Source organism: Petaurus breviceps, unplaced genomic scaffold (genome assembly GCF_028583685.1).
Source record: "Petaurus breviceps papuanus isolate PSGF00001 unplaced genomic scaffold, PetGlider_PUasm1.0 138, whole genome shotgun sequence".
Taxonomy (NCBI): domain Eukaryota; kingdom Metazoa; phylum Chordata; class Mammalia; order Diprotodontia; family Petauridae; genus Petaurus; species Petaurus breviceps.
This window is the reverse complement of record NW_027185694.1, coordinates 15720321-15738042: the sequence shown is the minus strand read 5'-3', so window position 1 is coordinate 15738042 and position 17722 is coordinate 15720321. Positions and strand designations below refer to the sequence as shown.

General features: G+C 36.2%; 1 protein-coding gene across 2 annotated transcripts in view; it reads right to left on the bottom strand.

Moving 5' to 3' along the window:
* Nucleotides 1-1811: 1811 nt before the first annotated feature.
* The window catches only part of SLC44A1 (solute carrier family 44 member 1), a 217524-nt gene continuing 201613 nt past the window's right edge, over nucleotides 1812-17722 (bottom strand). The window contains exons 13-16 of one of the 2 annotated variants that reach the window (XM_069106130.1): nucleotides 15395-15532; nucleotides 12219-12455; nucleotides 8860-8940; nucleotides 1812-4381 (exon numbers count right to left, since the gene is read on the bottom strand). In XM_069106130.1, the coding sequence (XP_068962231.1) occupies nucleotides 4358-4381; nucleotides 8860-8940; nucleotides 12219-12455; nucleotides 15395-15532 (480 nt within the window). In that variant the 3' untranslated portion in view covers nucleotides 1812-4357. Of the gene's footprint in view, nucleotides 4382-8634; nucleotides 8941-12218; nucleotides 12456-15394; nucleotides 15533-17722 lie in introns of those variants that run through there. The other variant, XM_069106121.1, reaches the window with a different exon arrangement.

Below are 17722 nucleotides of genomic sequence, written 5' to 3'. Positions count from 1 at the left end.
GTGTGTGTGTGTGTGTGTGTATAGATATTCAGCATTTTGGTTATCACCTTGGTCAAAATGGTCAAGGAGAACCTCCTGATGCACTTTTATTAAAAGCCCATACTAGATGCCAAAATGAGCCAACCTTTCCCCATAGTGATCTCCAACACAGAATAAAATAAAGTCATTATAATTGGTAACCCTAGATTTGGAACTGACGTCAGAAATATATTTTCCAAGCAGGGATGCATCTTGGGCTATTTTGATCATGAACTTAGTGGCTAGTTGTGGATCAAAGGCTGAAGTCTTAGAGGTGGTGACATGTCCTTGGATACACATGGTTAGTGCAGAGTTGGTAGCTGCTTTGAGGAAGAGGGAGTGGTGTCATTCTGGAGATAAATTAGCTCAGGACAAAGGAAGGTGTTTAAATCCTCACCAACCCCACTGTCCAGGTGAGATCCTGAATCACTGCCCTGGGAAGGCAAGGATGCCCTTGGCAGATGCTGAGATCGGGGGGCAGAGAAGACCTTACACTCAGCTGCTTTGATGCCCCTTTGATGAAAAAAAATATAACAGTGAGAGCTTTTCCACAAATGAACCATTTATTTCTAGTATTTTTTTTTGTAATGAGAATTGAGATGGAAGTAGTAGAGAGCTTCTACAAGTTTCATCCAGCTCAGACACTGGAAAAACTTTAAGGAGTAACTCCCATTTAGGTCTCCTAAGATCAAGGGACTCTAAACCTGATGAGGCTGAGAGCAAAATTAGCCCCTTTAAAATGGACTAAATTGGTTTTTTTTTGTTGTTGTTGTTTTTTTGCTTTTTGGAGGGCAACTGGGGTTAAGTGACTTGCCCAAGGTCACATAGCTAGTTAAGTAAAGTATTTGTGTTAAGTATTTGAGGCTGGATTTGAACCCAGGTCCTCCTGACTCCAGGGCCAGTGCTCATTCACTGCTCCACCTAGCCGCCCCTGACTACATTGTTTAAAGAAACAATAAACTTCGAACTCTGTATACTATGGCAAAAATTAACAAACCTAAATGCCTGGGCTACCCTATATGAGAGAACCCTTTCCTTCCTTTGGTTTCTTTGACCTGAAATGACTTCAGTAACATCTTCTCTTCTCAGAAGCAGAACAACAAATTTGGAAACATTATAATCTCACACTAGAGCTCTGGTGATCACTTGATAGAAATGGTGTCAACTGCCTAATGCTGGCAGAATTAATTTAGAACACTGGCCATGTCATGAGAATTTCCCTCCAAAAAGATCCACCATGGAGGCAGCTCTGAAGTTCTATTTTGCAGGCAGATAAAAGTCATTGTGCTAAGCACATGATAGCTAAAGTTGCTCAGGAAACCATATTTTTAAGACAATTTTAATTTTCAACCTATCTTATTCTTCTCACTTGGTCAAGAGATGGAGGCCATAGGTGGACAGCAAGAAGGCAGCCTAGATCTAGTTGTGGGATGATTTGCAATGAATGAAAGACAGCAGTGTTATTTTATCCAAAGCATTAAATCAAAACATTTATATATTGCTAGGAAGAGTTGTGTGAAGCTTTGTTCTGATTAGGCAAAGAATGGAATTGGTATGGAAGTGGAAAAGAAACTAGCAATTTAATCAAATATCTGTGTGTGTGACTGTGTGATATATACATATATATTTGAACCTATATATAAAAATATATATATAAACATACATATATATTCTATATATACACACAAATTTACACACTGCTTTATTAAGGGCGACTACCTTGGCATTGATTTCTGACTTCAACATTACATTTAACCATAGAAAAGCGTTGATCATAATCTCTAAACACAGTGTTAGTAAAACAAAATTTATTTGTAAAACAGGGCCCGTTTATATAAAATGGCACACAGTCAAGTTATACAAAAATACAAAATTTCTTTCTGATTACAGTTCTAGTTGCAAATGATATTAAGAAAGCATTTCTGGTGGCTTCCAAACAGCAGAGGTTGCAAGCATATGGAACAGGGAGCAGCAAGAATCCATGATGTCAGGATGTCCAAGTGAGTAGAACCTAAGACTTCCAAATCCCAGACTTCCATCAGGTTATGCAGGATGGGGATGGGATGGGGGTGGTGGCACCTCCTGAAATGCTTATAACTTGTAATTCCTTCAGTTTTGGTACCCAATCTTCCATACTTTAATTCCAATCCTTAATTTGCTTGCCAATGTTCTTGAATTGTCAAAAACCTGGGATTGCTATGGAGTTGATGTCCTTCTGCATTCAAATAGAACACTGATTTTTCCCTTGCACCAATCCGAACTAGAATTTGGCTAGTTTCACGATATATATTCCTGTCATTTCATACTACTGAGTTATAGGATTTAAAGGAGGAAGGGACCTTGACATGATCTAGTTCAACGTCCTCATTTTAAAGCTGAGGTAACTGAGGTCCAGGGAGGTCAAATGACTTGCCCACAGTCACATCAAGTTATGTGTAGTTGAGCTGGGACTTGAACCCAGGTAGGTCTTCTGACTTTAAATCTAGTGCTCTTCCCACGATCCCATATTGCATATAGAAAAGAATGATACTGTTTAAATTGTGGAAGTTAACTTCTGGAGAATTTCTCACTTCAAACAATTATTCTCACAACGTTAGCTTCCCCTGATCCTTTCAAGACATGAGCCCTAAGTTGTATTTTTTAAGAATTCAGATTCTTATTACCAAGATTCTGAAAAAATCAGAAATGTTGCTTTGAGCCTTAAAAATAAAATCAAGGCATTTGGCTAGCTTACCTTGAGTAAAGAGCACAAACTCATTAAAAAAAATACAGTTTACCTTCTGTAGCAATTTCAAGGTCCAATCCTTTGAAAGGAAGCACATTAGCAAGCAGCTGCTTATGAAGTCCTGGTGACATTAACAGTACATACATTCATACACACCACTCTAATCCATTGTCTAAGCTTGATAGGAAGGCATGCTTTCTTTCAAAAGATTCTCTTTCTATGGAATGATAAAATGTTGAGGCGTTATTTTTCTTACAGAGCCTGTATTTAGTGCAATAAGTTTAAAAATTCTGCTCTGAAATATTTACTTTACATTAACAAAAATAGCTTTTTTAAAAAAATTGTAACAAAAAGGAGTTATCGCATAAAGAGATCATGAATTATTCTTAGCAAATACACTTTGTTTTAAAGCATTCACCATTACAACAAGCAGAACAATGGAATATTAGCCATTCATATCTGGTAAGCTTCGAGAGTTGAAATAAAACCAAAGAAATGTTCAACATTTAAAAAACAAAACATGAACCAGTTCTTTTGTAGTCACTGGATACTCCATGATTTTCGTAGCGAGAAGCACCTGCCAGGCTGGGGTGACATGGTTTACACACTTGATCACAAGCAATGAAATAAAATGGCCATTTATCCTGAAGTCAATGGATAGTTCCTAGAACTGACTGAAAGTCACAAAAGCTTTAAGTCATTTTTGTGTGATACATTTCTGTCCCTGTTTTCTTTCTACCAGCATGATTAAGTCGGCAAAACCAAGATACAGAAATTTAAATGCTCAACTTTCATTAGTTGGCAGTTTGCTCAGCTGTTTGTTTATGGAACGTATGCCCATCAAAGGGCATAGAAGTACAGAGGAAGTTACTGAAATCAAAAAGAAAAGGAAAAAGTGATACAAGAAGAAAAAGTTTACATCAGAAAATATCTATTCCTTTTTGCTATTCCCTTTGATATAAGTTTTAAGGGCCTTCTAAAAATACCTGAGGATCTGGTTATTTTTTAATGATAGCTAATAAATTCATGAATTAGAATGGAAAATCATTCTAGGCCCATTTGTATGTAAAATGCCATCCAATCTCATGACTTCCTTGTATAGAGAAGCTTTTTAAAGGCAAAGACTTAAATTAATGTCTAATTTATCTGGAAAAAAAATATATATCCAAATAGTCTGTCCCATTCATTTGGGCTTAAGAATCAGTAAAGCACACTCTGGATATAATGCATACCTTGGGGAATTTGACCCAATTAACAAGTTTTAGTATTCTGGACAAAGAATTTGGTCTAATTTTTTTACTTAAAATAACTATAACTAAATCCTCCTCTAAGTTATTAAAAACCTTCATCAGATATGAATCTTAACATTTCCATTAATACAATTACTATTGAAAAAACTAAATGACTAAAATTGCCTGTAAAAGCCACCCGTATGAAAGGAGTACATGTTTGACAAAAATAATCTTAAAAAAAGTATTAAATCCCTGTTCCTTTTCTCTGATTTTGGCTGATTATGTATACATATACATATATATATACACACATACACAAATACATATATATGTATATATATGGTTTTGGAATGTCAATGGGTTCCGTAATGGTCGGCTAGATTCAAGCTGAACTTGCTCCCGAAGCCTAGAAAACAAAGTCATACAAAGTATAGTCTTAGACAAGTGTAATTAAAGGAACACCACAAGTGATGTCATATATGCAAAAGAAAAAAAAAACAAAACCCAAAAAAACAAGAGTAAAAAGCAACAGAGCAGAATGGATGGAGAAGGTCTGTTTCCTGAACCTGCCCTGAACTGCCCTATTCTTAATAACTATGTAGACCTGCCTGGGCAATTCTGTCAGTTTCCCCAGATACTCCCAACTCCTGGATTAATTTATCCCTGCACTACACTGGGAATTTGAGATTAGAGAGTCTGTCTCAGCTAAGCTTTTAAAAAAAAAAATCTCCCCTAATATTCGGAGCTCTGCATAAAGTAAGTGCTTAATAAATGTCAGTTGGACCTTGATATCCTGCCTCTACCTTTCTTCAAACTCCACAGCAAAAAGGAAGGTAGAAATATCTATCTCCAAACCTGTTGGTTACATAGGTTATTATTCAGATGTGATTAATTTCACCAAAAACTTCTCTATGGGAATGCAGAGATTTCATAAGCTTTCAAAATATTTAATACTGGTCTAGTTTTGTTCACTCTAACACAAGAAACAGGCTTAACATTTATTTCAGTTAACTCCTTCCTAAAGGAAATTTTAGAGCCTTTTCTCTCCGGAATACTGTTTTCTACATTTAAAATAATTCCAAAAAAAAAAAATGTTCTGTATATGGGAGGGCATACAGTACCCATGAAATAGCAGTATTTCCAGAAAGGTGACAAAATAATAATGACAACCTCATATAGAATTATCTCCAAAGGAATCACAGAATAAACTTAACTATAAAAATATGAATAATACATAATATTTCTAATATTTTAAAAATATTTCTAAGCCAAGCAGTGACACGTACTTTTCCTTTTTGACCATTTAAAGGCCATCTTTATAGACTGGAGACTTCAGAGAACACTGAAAATGACCTATTCCTGCTAGCTGGTTACTAAAAAAACAGTGGGACCTTTGGTATGTAAAAGATGAGCTTATGGGCTTGGCAGAAAGAAAATGGGAAGGAGATGACAGTGCTAAAATAACAAACGATTTACATATTTTAAAAAGCCATCTTATTTGTGCTTCAGTTGAGATAAAGGTAGGAGGCAACTGTGTTAACAGAAAACAAGTAATTTTACTGTGATAAACACTGGCTTACACACGAGTATTTCACACAATTCCCCACACCTTCATAATTTTATTCAAAAGTTGGACTGGGGTGGATGGTATCAGAAAGAGACCAGATGGAGTCATAACACTCAAGTCTAAATTTAATACCACCTTAAGCAAGTTTTCTTTTAATAGTGAGATTTCCATTCTTCATTTACACTAAAAAAAGTATTATATAGTCAACAATGGCAATAGATCTCCCTTTCTTAATTCCTCAAAGTATAGGGTTAAAAAATACTTCAAATTAAGATAAAGGTGTTAGTGAGAGGCAGCATGCAAAAAATAAAGAAATAATTTGCAAGAAAAATGGTATTAATATTTAGGGTTTCCTTTCAAGTTTCAGATTTTGAACTTTGGAACTTTTGATCCTTAATAAAGAGAATCAGCTAGCTGAAGCAGCCAGCTTACTTTTCTGTTTTCAGGGGATTTATTTATCTTTTTTAGGGAAAACATTTCTGCACCCACAGTCCACTTGGAACATACAAAGAAAGGGGAGGGGAAAATGAATGGCAGCTTGCCAAGAGAGTTGTGAATTGTTCTCCCTTCCCCTAATCTTGCCCAATGAAAAGCATCTGAATGTTTATTATCTGCCTTAGAAATGACAATGGGAGCTTGGTTTAAGAGAAGTTTTTAATAATAGCAATAGCTGGTGTTTCAAAGTAAGAAAAATAAATGCCAATTCAATACAACAAACATTTATTGTCTAATATATATATGTATGGTACTATGCTAGGTGCTGGCAATACAAAGACAAAAGTCAAATAGTCTTTGTCCTCATAAAATTTTTATACAGAAATACAAGGTAATTGGAGGAGGGAAAGGGTACTGACAACTTGTAGGCGCTGAGTAGAGGCAACTGGGGAGACTTTACAAGAGTCGTCAAATCTTGGAGGAAAATAAGAATTGGGCAAATTGGAATGGAATGGGGTGCACATTCCAGCCTGAGAGAACAGCTTGGTCAAGTGTACGATGCGGGGGAGGGGAGGAGATAGACCATCCTAGATGGCTGGAAAAGTTGCTTGGAATCAAAATGTAGAGAGCCTTAATGCCAAGCTGATGAGTTTGTTTTTTGTATTTGCAAAAGTGAGGGGCAATGAAGGTTTCTGATTGGGGAAATGACATGACCGGGTCCATTTCTTAGTATTATTTTGGCAGCTGTGGGGAGGATGAATTGAAGAGTGGGACAGACTGGAAATAAAGACCAATTAGAAGGCTATCACAAATGTCCTGGTGGGACCTAAATTATGGTGATGACTGTACATAAGGGGTTAAAGGTGGGATATATTATGAAGGTAAAATAGACAGGAACCAAATGGATAAAGGGAGAGGTGATAGACGGTTGGGGAATCCTGAGGTGGGGAATTATAAGAGGAAAACATTCTTAAAGTTCAGAATGTTCACAGCAAAGAGTATATGTGAAGGGTGGGGTGTAATATAGGGAAATAAGAAAGTCTTATTGGATCAAAGCATCCAGTAGATACTTAAATATAATATATCATTCTGTTTATCTCCCTCTGCCATACCTTGGGAAGCCTCACTGTCACCAATATATCTTTATCTTAAGTACTACTGTAATAGTCCTTAGGGATTTAGTGAGTATAGAGAGAACCTAATTTACCATCCCCAAAGAGCTCATATCTAAGGGTTTTGAAGACTTTCCCTTAATTTGGATTTTGAATAACTGAGTGACCCCATCTACTAGAATCCTATAAAATGCAGCTCAGAAGCTAACTGCTCCATGAAGCCTTTCCTTTATCCCCACCTGTCCCCTTCCATTCAGTATTGATCTTTATCCCAATTCCCCACCTCACATAATACTCTGTATGTTTTTACTTATCATGCGTGAATTATTTGTCTTTGTTTTACTCTCTCAGAGTGTGAACTCTATCAGGAAAGGGCCTGTGTTTTATCTATCATTTTATTTTGCCAGGATCTGGTATGGTACCTTGATTATTAACAAGTCCTTTATAAATGCTTGTTGAATTGAATTATTTTATGAGTTAAACCAATTTTTCTTTTAAAAATTTAGGTGGACATCTTTGTTAGACTTTTCAATTTACTCTTAATCTTGATGTCAGTGAGTTAGTGTCAAAAAATGTAAAAAACACATGTCTTTGCGCTAACAACCTATAAACCCAACATTTCATTAAAATATAGGGAAAGAAGAGATGAAAGTTCTTAGATTTGGGGTCCTGATATGAGATGTTAGATGTAATTTAAAGTACCTTCATATTCTAAATAGTTGGATAATCTGAAATTATACGTGCTATTTTAAGAACCATGAGTCTCCTAGGTGAGGCTCAAAATGTGCTATTACAGAGGTCTTTCATTCTAATCAGTGTAGTAACCCAAGAACCTGCTGCACTGATGAATATTCGATATGAGGGCATTCTTAAAAAACAGTGGAATGGTTTGATCATATAAACCCATCCCGACTGGGGGTGGTTTCTCGCGACTGTGCCTAACAGGAACAACAGAAAAACAAGTTTTCTTCTTGCCTGAAAACGTGTAACTACGCGGCATAACGGAGTCTGTGAAATACAGAGCGGAAACCAAAAGTCAGCAGAAGAAAATATCGCAACAAAAATAGCGCGATATAAACGAATGGGGAAATGGGCGTTTTTAGCAGGCTGAAAGGAAATGCCTCCGTTTAATGTCCTCTTCTACGACCTCATCATGACAAGGAGGTGCCCCCGGTCTTCACAAGCTACACTAGCACGATGCCAGGTCTGAAAGATCCTTCCAAACTGGCTCCCAGAGGACGGCTCTCAGGTCAGAGGGGGCGGCACAGTTCCTCATGAACGTTGTTTACAAGGGCACACAGAGTGACTGTGATCTGTGTTTGTGAAGGCAATAATCATACCAATGGGAATGCAAGATTGTCTGAAGTCAGAAAGGATTGGTTAAAATACATATAACTTTACCTTTGTTTTTGAAAACACATAACCAAAATTTCAGCCCTAGTACTTATGCTGTACTAAAAATACTAAATACATGAAAAAGAGGCAACCCAACCAACCATGAGAATTAAAATATTCTGATAGTGTTTTTTTTAAAAAGTGCATTAAAAATTGCAGTTCCTTTCAGCTTACTTTGACAGAAGATGACCTCATTTGTGACAGAAACTCAGCTATCCAAGTGATGGGTAAGCACATAAAGAGAAAAAGCAGAATATCCTGAGTAATACAGACAACATAAGCATCTCCGGAAGATGTGCAGTCAGTGAAGACAGAGAGGGGAAGGAAGCAAAAGTGAAATTCGTGGAGGGTGGTCACCTCCTCATCTCCACCTACCATCGGTTTTAGCTCTCTGGAATCAGCAGCCCCTCCCTTACCAGCCTCTTTCATGGATTTTCTACTGTTTTCCACAAATTCCTGCAAAATAAGAAGCAACATATTTTATAATCTCATTTACTTTTAGTAAGTAAGTGGATTAAGTATATACAACATTTAAATCCCTAATTCCAATATGCCAGCTTTCCCAGTGCTGCAAAGAAAGGACATAAAAAGGTGCCAATAAAACAAACACACAAGAAAGCTTCAAAATTTACCCAACTAGAGTACAATGTGATGATAATCTTTGTTCAAATCTGTTAAAATGAATATTTAATTATGGCTCAAGAAACAATGGACAATAAACAGAGAAAGAAAACTATAGATGGATACTTCTAGTGAGTATTGATGCAAAAATTTTAAATAAAATATTGGCAAGGAGATTACAGCCGTATATCACAAGATCATATACTATGACCAGGAATTCAGGGCTAGTTCAATATTGGGAAAACTACCAACATAACTGACCCTTATCAATAACAAAAACAACAAAAATCACACAATTATCTCAGTAGATGCAAAATAAACTTTTGACAAAATACAACACTCATTCCTCTTAAAAAACACTAGAAAGTATAGGAATAAATGGAACTTTCCTTAAAATGAGAAACAGTGTCTATCTAAAACCATCAGCAAACATTATCTGTAATGGGTATAATACAGAAGCCTTCCCAGTAAAATCAGAGTTGAAGCAAGGATACACATTATCACCACTATTATTCAATGCTGTAGGAATTAGAAGAGTCAATGAAGAAACAAAATATCACTCTTTTTCAGATGATATGATGGCATTCTTGGAGAATCCTAGAGAATCAACTGAAAAACTACTTAAAATAGTTAATGTTAGCAAAGTTGCAGGATATAAAATAAACCCAGATAAGTCATCAACATTTCTACATATTACCAACAAAGTCCAGTAGATAAGAGACAATAAGAAAAATTCCATTTAAAACAATGGTAGGCATTATAAAATACTTGGGAGTCTACCTATCAACACAAACCCAGGTACAATGTGAACACAACTATAAAACACTTTTCACACAAATAAAATCAGATCTAAGCAACTGGAAAAATATTAATTGCTCATGGAAAGACTGAGCTTATATAATGAAAATGACAATTCTACCTAAATTAATTTACTTATTCAGTACCATATCAAACTAACAAAAAATTATTTTATAGAGCTAGAAAAATAATAACAAAATTCATCTGGAAGAACAAAAGGAGCCAGAACCAGGAGAACACTGTATACAGTAACAGCAATACTGTACAATGATCAACTGTGAATGACTTGGCTATTCCCAGCAATACAACGATCCAAGACAATTCAAAAGAACTCATGAAAAAATGCCATTTACCTCTACAGAATCAACTGGTGGAGTCTAAATGCAGATCAAAACATACTTTTTTTATTTGGTTTGTGTTTTCTTTCACAACATAATTAATATGGAAATATGTTTTGCATGACTGCACATGTATAATGTATATTAAATTGCTTGCTTTCTCAATGAGGGCAGAAGGGAGGGACAGATGGAGATAATTTGAAACTCAAAAATTTCAAAAAGAATGTTAAAAATGTTTATATATAATTGGAAAAAATAAAATATTAAAAGGATCACTGGATAATAGACATAGAGCTTGAAGTGACCCCAAATATCATCTAGTCCAACCCCTTTGTTTTACAGATGAGGAATGGAGGCCCAGAAAGGTTAACTGAATTGCCAGGGGTCACAAAGGTAATAAGAGGCAGAGTCAAGGCTTGCATTTCCAAGTCAAATACTCTCTTCACTACAACTGCTTCCCTAAGAAAATAATGTCTCCCCTAGAAGTAAATACCTAATTGATGTCAAAAAAGATGATTACTTTTCTTCTTTAAATTTTTTCTCATGTAAAATGTTATATAAAGAATAGCAAAAGAAATTTTATTGAATGAACTTTTCCCTCAAAACAATCTTATAGGGTATAGGAAAAGGAAGGGTGGAGTAAACATTTTATAACAGCTTTACAAATAACTATCTCATTCTCTCCTTGACATCACACTGCAATTCGTGAAAATAGCAGATGGTAGATCATGGGTCTAAAGTAATGATAAAAGGAAATACTTTTCATTCAAAGTTTAAGGAATGTATCCTATGAAACACTATTGCATTAAGTATTCTAACTGGTTCTAGAGAATTCAAATTGGAGGAGGAAAAGTAATTTGATTAGATTTTTGTCAGCTGGAAAAAATAATCTTTTGCTTTTTAAAAGGGCTCACTTACAAATGAGATAAAACTACCAAGTCTTAGTCTGACAAATGTCATTAAGGTTTCCAAGCCTCAGTTCAGGGTTCACTTGCTTCACGTGACTAAAGCCGGAGGACTCGGGCAGTATTACTTGTAACATAACCTAATGCGCCTGTTAAGAGATTTGCTTTAATGTTTCCTGATTTATTACTTAGTGCTCATCTTTCAATCTTCTACAGAGTGTATACACTGTATCAAAACCATTTCACAGTGCAAAAGCAAAGCTCTGGGTAAGGATTCTTACTGATGTTCTATCAAGTGACTAACAGCTTAAATATAATTTATTATGTGTCGACTACTCAGGTTCTGGTTTATGGAAGAAAATAATAATCGACTTGTAGCAAGTCATGAAACAAACCCACTTGTCCTTAAGTTCTGACATATATAGTGCCACTACCTTCCTTTAAGAATAGCAGCAATATATGAAGGAAACAATGATGGAGAACAGAATCTAGAAAATTTGCCTTTTTAATTCTTTTGTCCAAAACCCATTTCAGGAAAAGATAGTGAAGAACAATGATAGTCTCTATCCTCTTTCTGATCACAAGGGAAATCTGAATGTACAATTTGGACCCCTCCATTCCAGTTGAACAGACTGTACTAATTAAGGAATGATCTCAACATAAGCTTAAGAGAGGCAGTAGAATTTTTGCTCAGTTTGGACTGACCAGGCGGCCATTTCACTAGTCCCTGTCCCCTTCCCCAATTTCTAAAAGATCAACTTTATCCATACAATGTTACACAGGTGAAATACAAACACCATTCAGTTAAACCAACTATGTTTTAGGGATGCCACTCTTGAATATCGGCAGTACCTCTAAAATGAGATCTCTTTGAAAGGAAAAAAATATAGACATACATTGAATTGAGGCAGCACTTAGGTTTGTTTTATACAAGACAGGTTTAGGCAAAAGGTATAGTTTATATTTATACCAATAAAATATTTTACGTGGAATGGTAAGGAAGGGATATGGAATTAGAAATTCGCTAAATATTTTCATCTTCAAAGAAGTATAAAGTATTCAATGTATTTACCATCAGCACTTTATCCATGTAGAATTCTCTGCCAGGACTTCCATCATTGTACTTGGTATCGATGGCAAAGCATAAGAATAATACATCCACGACCATTTCATAAATGGACAGGAAGCAGTGAGCAACCAGAAAAGCAAAAAGGCAAACGATGACCAATGGCAGCACCCATACTGTGTAATCCTGCCGGTAGTTCAGCAGCATAATCCCCGCTAATGCTGTGCAGCAGACTATCAGGATCTAAAGTCAAGAGAACAAAGACTGTATTTAATACTGGATGGCAAGTGGCTTCCATTTTTCTTTCTTTGTTTTTATTACTCCAGGAATCATTTGTAGTCACTGCTCATTAGAATGCCATTTCACCTCACCTCAAATAATACTTCACAGGAAGTAGTATCTATCATATTTTACTTCTTCTCTTATAGACACTGTGTAATTCTGCTAACAAGAAGACACAAATACAAGTAAACAAACATAGCTTTCATAATATAAAATGCGATTTGAGACCTGGAGAAAATAAATCTTAATTTAAATGTATTTTATTAACCCTTAAAATAGCTAAGTATAATAAAATGTTACCAATCAAATCAAATGTTAATTTGTAATAATTTAATCTGGGTCAGACTGTTAATATGCCTGTGTTATATATGAAAAAAAAGTTTGCTAAGAAAATTCATAGTAAAATTTTAGATATTTGATATGCAAAAAGAAGTGTGTGGGGCATAATATTTAATCTACAAACAAGTCATATATTTGTTAAGGCAGTCTTGACAGACTTGCTAAGTAATTTTCATTTAGCCCTTGAATGAGATTGCCTAAAACTTTTAAAAAAATTACATTACTCTAAAATTATTCTGTAATGATGACTTTTCATTAATTCATTAACTTCTAATTCAGAAACGTATCATGGTACCCACTGCCTATAGGAAAAACTCTAAATTTCTTAGATTGATATTTAAACTCCCAAATCTCGGCCTCCCAAAACTGGCCATAATCTTTCACACCTTATCTCTTATAATATAAACCTTCTGCTTTAGCTCAACTGGTCTAGTTACTTTCCCCCTGAAACAGTCTTCATATTCTTTCCTTTTTACCTTTGTTCACTACATTGTTTCTGCTTGAAATGCATCCTTCACTCCTTTTTTCCTGCCCCCAATCCGTCCATTGTTCAAAGCCCAAACCATGTCCTACCTCTATCAGGAAGCCTTCCTGACCACCCTAGCCCACAGCCATCTCTTCTATAGCACTTATATGTGTCCCAATTTAGCACTGAAATACTATCTTAATCATTTAACTTTTCAGTGCACATCTTAATTCCCCAGGTGACTACTTGCTTTTTGATGGTGGAGACTGCTACATGTTACAGTGCCCAGACCAGTACAGTGATGAGCACAAACTGGAAGCTGAATCAGTATCAGTAGAGAGTAATGATGGCTTTCAGTAAGACATGCATATATGCCTACCCAAATGGCAAGTTCTGGGCTATAGGTGTAAGAAGCAAACAAACAAAAAACACTACTGGTCCCAACTAGCAGCTGGACAGGAGGCACAAAATAGCTAGCATTTATACAGCTCTGTAAGGTTTACATTTTATCCTTACAACCACCCTAGGAAGCAGGTGCTCTTATCACCCCATTTTACAGATGGAGAAATCTAGGCAGAAATGCTTCATGTCTTGCCCAGGAGCACGAGGCCGCATCTGAATCCAAGTCTTTAGGACTCTGGGTCTATCTGCTGCACCACTTAGCTGCCACTTCTGAATTATTAGGCACATAATTTTTTTTAAAGCAAAGTCATTTTTATGATAATATTCTGAGATATAAATAGGATAAAAGCAGAGTTCACCTGGCAGAGCTGACCTAGATCTCTCTCTAATGGCTCTTCTAGCTCTAAAATTCTGTGCCTTTAACTAATAGCTGTTTTGTTTCCATCACTGTTCTTTTTAAGCTTGTCACCATTATGTTTATTTCCAATGATTTGAGAAACATCTTTTCAGGGAAAACATTTTATGACATATATCAAACAGTTCCTGGGAACTCCAGAGTGCCCTGTAGTTCACCCCTTCCTCTCATACCATTATCTAATTATGCACTCACCTCATAGTATATTGATTTATTTATTTGCAGAAGCTTAAAAAATGGCCTATAAGCACAACCCATTATCTCATGATTAAATATAAACTGACAATAAAAGGGGAAGGCAACTGGCAAACTATAAGCCTGAATACAAAATCTTGGCATACAGGTCACTCTTAACCCCATCTAAATTAGTTCTTTAGGATAATGAATTCCTTAATATGCAAACATATGCCAGGACCTACTCAGGTTAGTAGAAAGCTGGATTAGCTAAAGTTTTTCAAAAATGATATTTTATGTATATAATTTTTATTCTAGCTCTATAGGTAACAATTTCTTAAGTATCATTCTACTTTCTAATCGTATAAAACCAACATACACTATACTTCAGCTTCTCTATACCCAATGATTGTTCTTGTCCAAAGTCTGTTTTAAAAACATAGTGTAATTATATGGGTTCTAATATAATTGAGTACTTCAAAAGGTGTGTGATATCACTTATGTCTGTACTCTCATCCCTGATGCAGACCACTCCTCACTCCATGCTTAAGCAGATAGTTTCAGGGACACAGAATGGAACAGAGGATAGAGCAGCGGATGTGGAGCCAGAAGGACTGTACTTTAAGTCCCGTCTCCACACCTACCAGCTGTAATTAACTTAATCTCTGCAAGCTTCAATTTCCTCACTTATAAACATGGGGATAATGATGCCTGTAGTATCTAGTTTGCAAAGCTAGTGTGAGGATCAAAAGTAAATAGCTTTAAAAACCTTAAAGTGCTATATAAATGTCAGTTATTTCATGAACTGTTATGGTCAATTTTTTTTAATCATCTCATGATCAATCTTCTCATGAGGAGGATCCAACTAAAGACTGAATCATGTCTCCCAAATATAAAGTGAAACAAAGGTATAAAGCAAAACTATGGTAGGTTTTAGTCCAGTCTTCCGACAGTGACATTATAGAAAACCTACTCTGTGTGTATCCAGATAACACTGAAATATGAGAGAAAACATGCAGAAGTCATTCCTAGAAAAATGTCTTTAAAATACAATTCAGGCACATGCCTAAAAGACGAAAGCTCTATAATGTACACTGGTCCTACCTTGCCGAGGAATAGCATAAAATCTCCCACTGTGTTGATGGTAGCCACTCTCAAAGCATTCTCCACTAGAATTACAAAGGCATCCTTTGCTGAGGTGCAGAAGTTGGTACTGTTGATAGCTGTGGCTGTGTATGCATTCTGAACAAAAGCAAAACCATTATTTTTATCAACAATTTTTTCTCTTCATGTTTAGGAAAATTATGCTTTTAAAATTTATTCACAATTACACAATACAAAAAGTTGAAATAAGAATAAACGAAAGGAAATAGGTGATTTTAAAAGATATATAGCAATGTCTCATTTATCTGACATTATTAGGAAGTCTCGTTATGGGCATTTTCTCATTAGGTAACACAACCCATACAAATTGAAAAATTTAAATATTTTGACTATTTTTGCTGGTACACTTTATATTTCATAAAATAATTCTTTTAGGAGAATCCCAAGATAATATTTCAGAAGATATTTTCCTGCAGCATTAAGGAGAACATCAGAAAAAAGGATAGTTTAGCCACAAGGAATGCAATAGTGGCTGTAAAGTCTACTAAAATAAATAGAGGAAGATTTGAAACAAGAGATAACAAAGTTAGAGCTCATAAGAAAAACTCAGAGAATAAGCAGCGTAACAAAAAATCTGAAAAACATTACCCAAATAGAATATTCCACGAAAAGCGGAATGAGGCAAACACAACTCTAAAACTCAATGATATAAGAAATACTACTAATAATCAAAAGTCCAAAAATATAGAACATGTGAGGTATCAACTATCAGAAACAACTGACTTGGAAAATAGGATGAGAAACATAATCTAAGTCTCACTGTATTCCCTAAAAACCTGGTTACTAAAAAATATTCAATTACAATAAATCCTTTTTTTTCCCCAAAAAAAGCTACCATTGCCATTAGAACCAGAAGACAAATTACAATAGAATCCATGGGTTGTCAGCTGGGTTTATTATAAACAATAACTTACCCTGAAAAGCTGACAATAATCTCATAGGGAAAAAACTGGATTTTTAATAGAATAGTGAACTTTCAAGCATTTCTTTTTTTTTTTTTTTTAAAGCAATCAGGGTTAAGTAACTTGCTCAAGGTTACACGGCCAGTTATTTCTGGGTGTGGTGCTGAGTATCTGAGCCTGGATTTGATCCAGGTCATCCCGACACTGGAGCCGGTGCTCTTACTCGCTGAGCCAACTGGCCGCCCCTCAAGCATTTCTAATGAAAAGACTACAGGAAGGAAACAAATATTTATTACATACTTACTATGTGTAAGTCACTTTATTAAATACTTCAGAAATATTATCTCATTTAATCTTCATAACAACCCTGGGAATTAGGTGCTATTATTATCATCTCCATTTTATAATTTGAGGAAACAGTCAAAAGATAAGTGACTTGCCAAGGGTCACAAAGCTAATAAGTGTCTGAGGGAGGGTTTGAACTTAAGTTTTCCTGACTCTAGGCCCTAGTTGCCCAGGTGGCTCAGTAAGAACTTTATTTTTTGCTTTTTGGAGGGGGGAAGGCAGGGCAATTGAGGTTAAGTGACTTGCCCAAGGTCACACGGCTAGTAAGTATTAAGCATCTGAGGATGAATTTGAACTCAGGTCCTCCTGACTCCAGGGCCAGCGCTCTATTCACTGTGCCACCTAGCTGCCCCAGAGTAAGAACTTTTAAAAACAAACACAAGAATAAAGAGCAATTAGAAGGGGCTATATGATAAAGTTGCGCTAACATTTTAACAGCATAAGAAACAAATTTTTCTTCATGACCTTAATGTCTTCACGGGTTACTGAGAGAGTTAAATAAGGAAAGCAGAAGGCGTGGGGATAGATGGGTTTTATTATGAGAATTTTAAGAGTAGAAAAAGAAGGGAGAGGAATAATTCATGTAAACAAGCACAAGGAGAGGGTGAAAGTCATTCTGTGTATTAATTGAGGTGGATGAGAAGAAGAGTATCTAAGCATTACGGGAACTGGACCCTAAAGGGGATGTTGAACACACACACACACACACACGCACACACACACACGCACACACACGCACACGCACACACACACACGCACACACACACACGCACACACGCGCACACGCGCGCACGCACGCACGCACACACACACACACACACGCACACACGCACACACACACGCACACACACACACACACGCACACGCACACACGCACGCACACACGCGCGCACACGCACACGCGCACACACACACGCACACACACGCACACACACACGCACACACGCGCACACGCACGCACGCACACACACGCACGCACACACACATACACACACGCACACACAATGCACACATACGCACA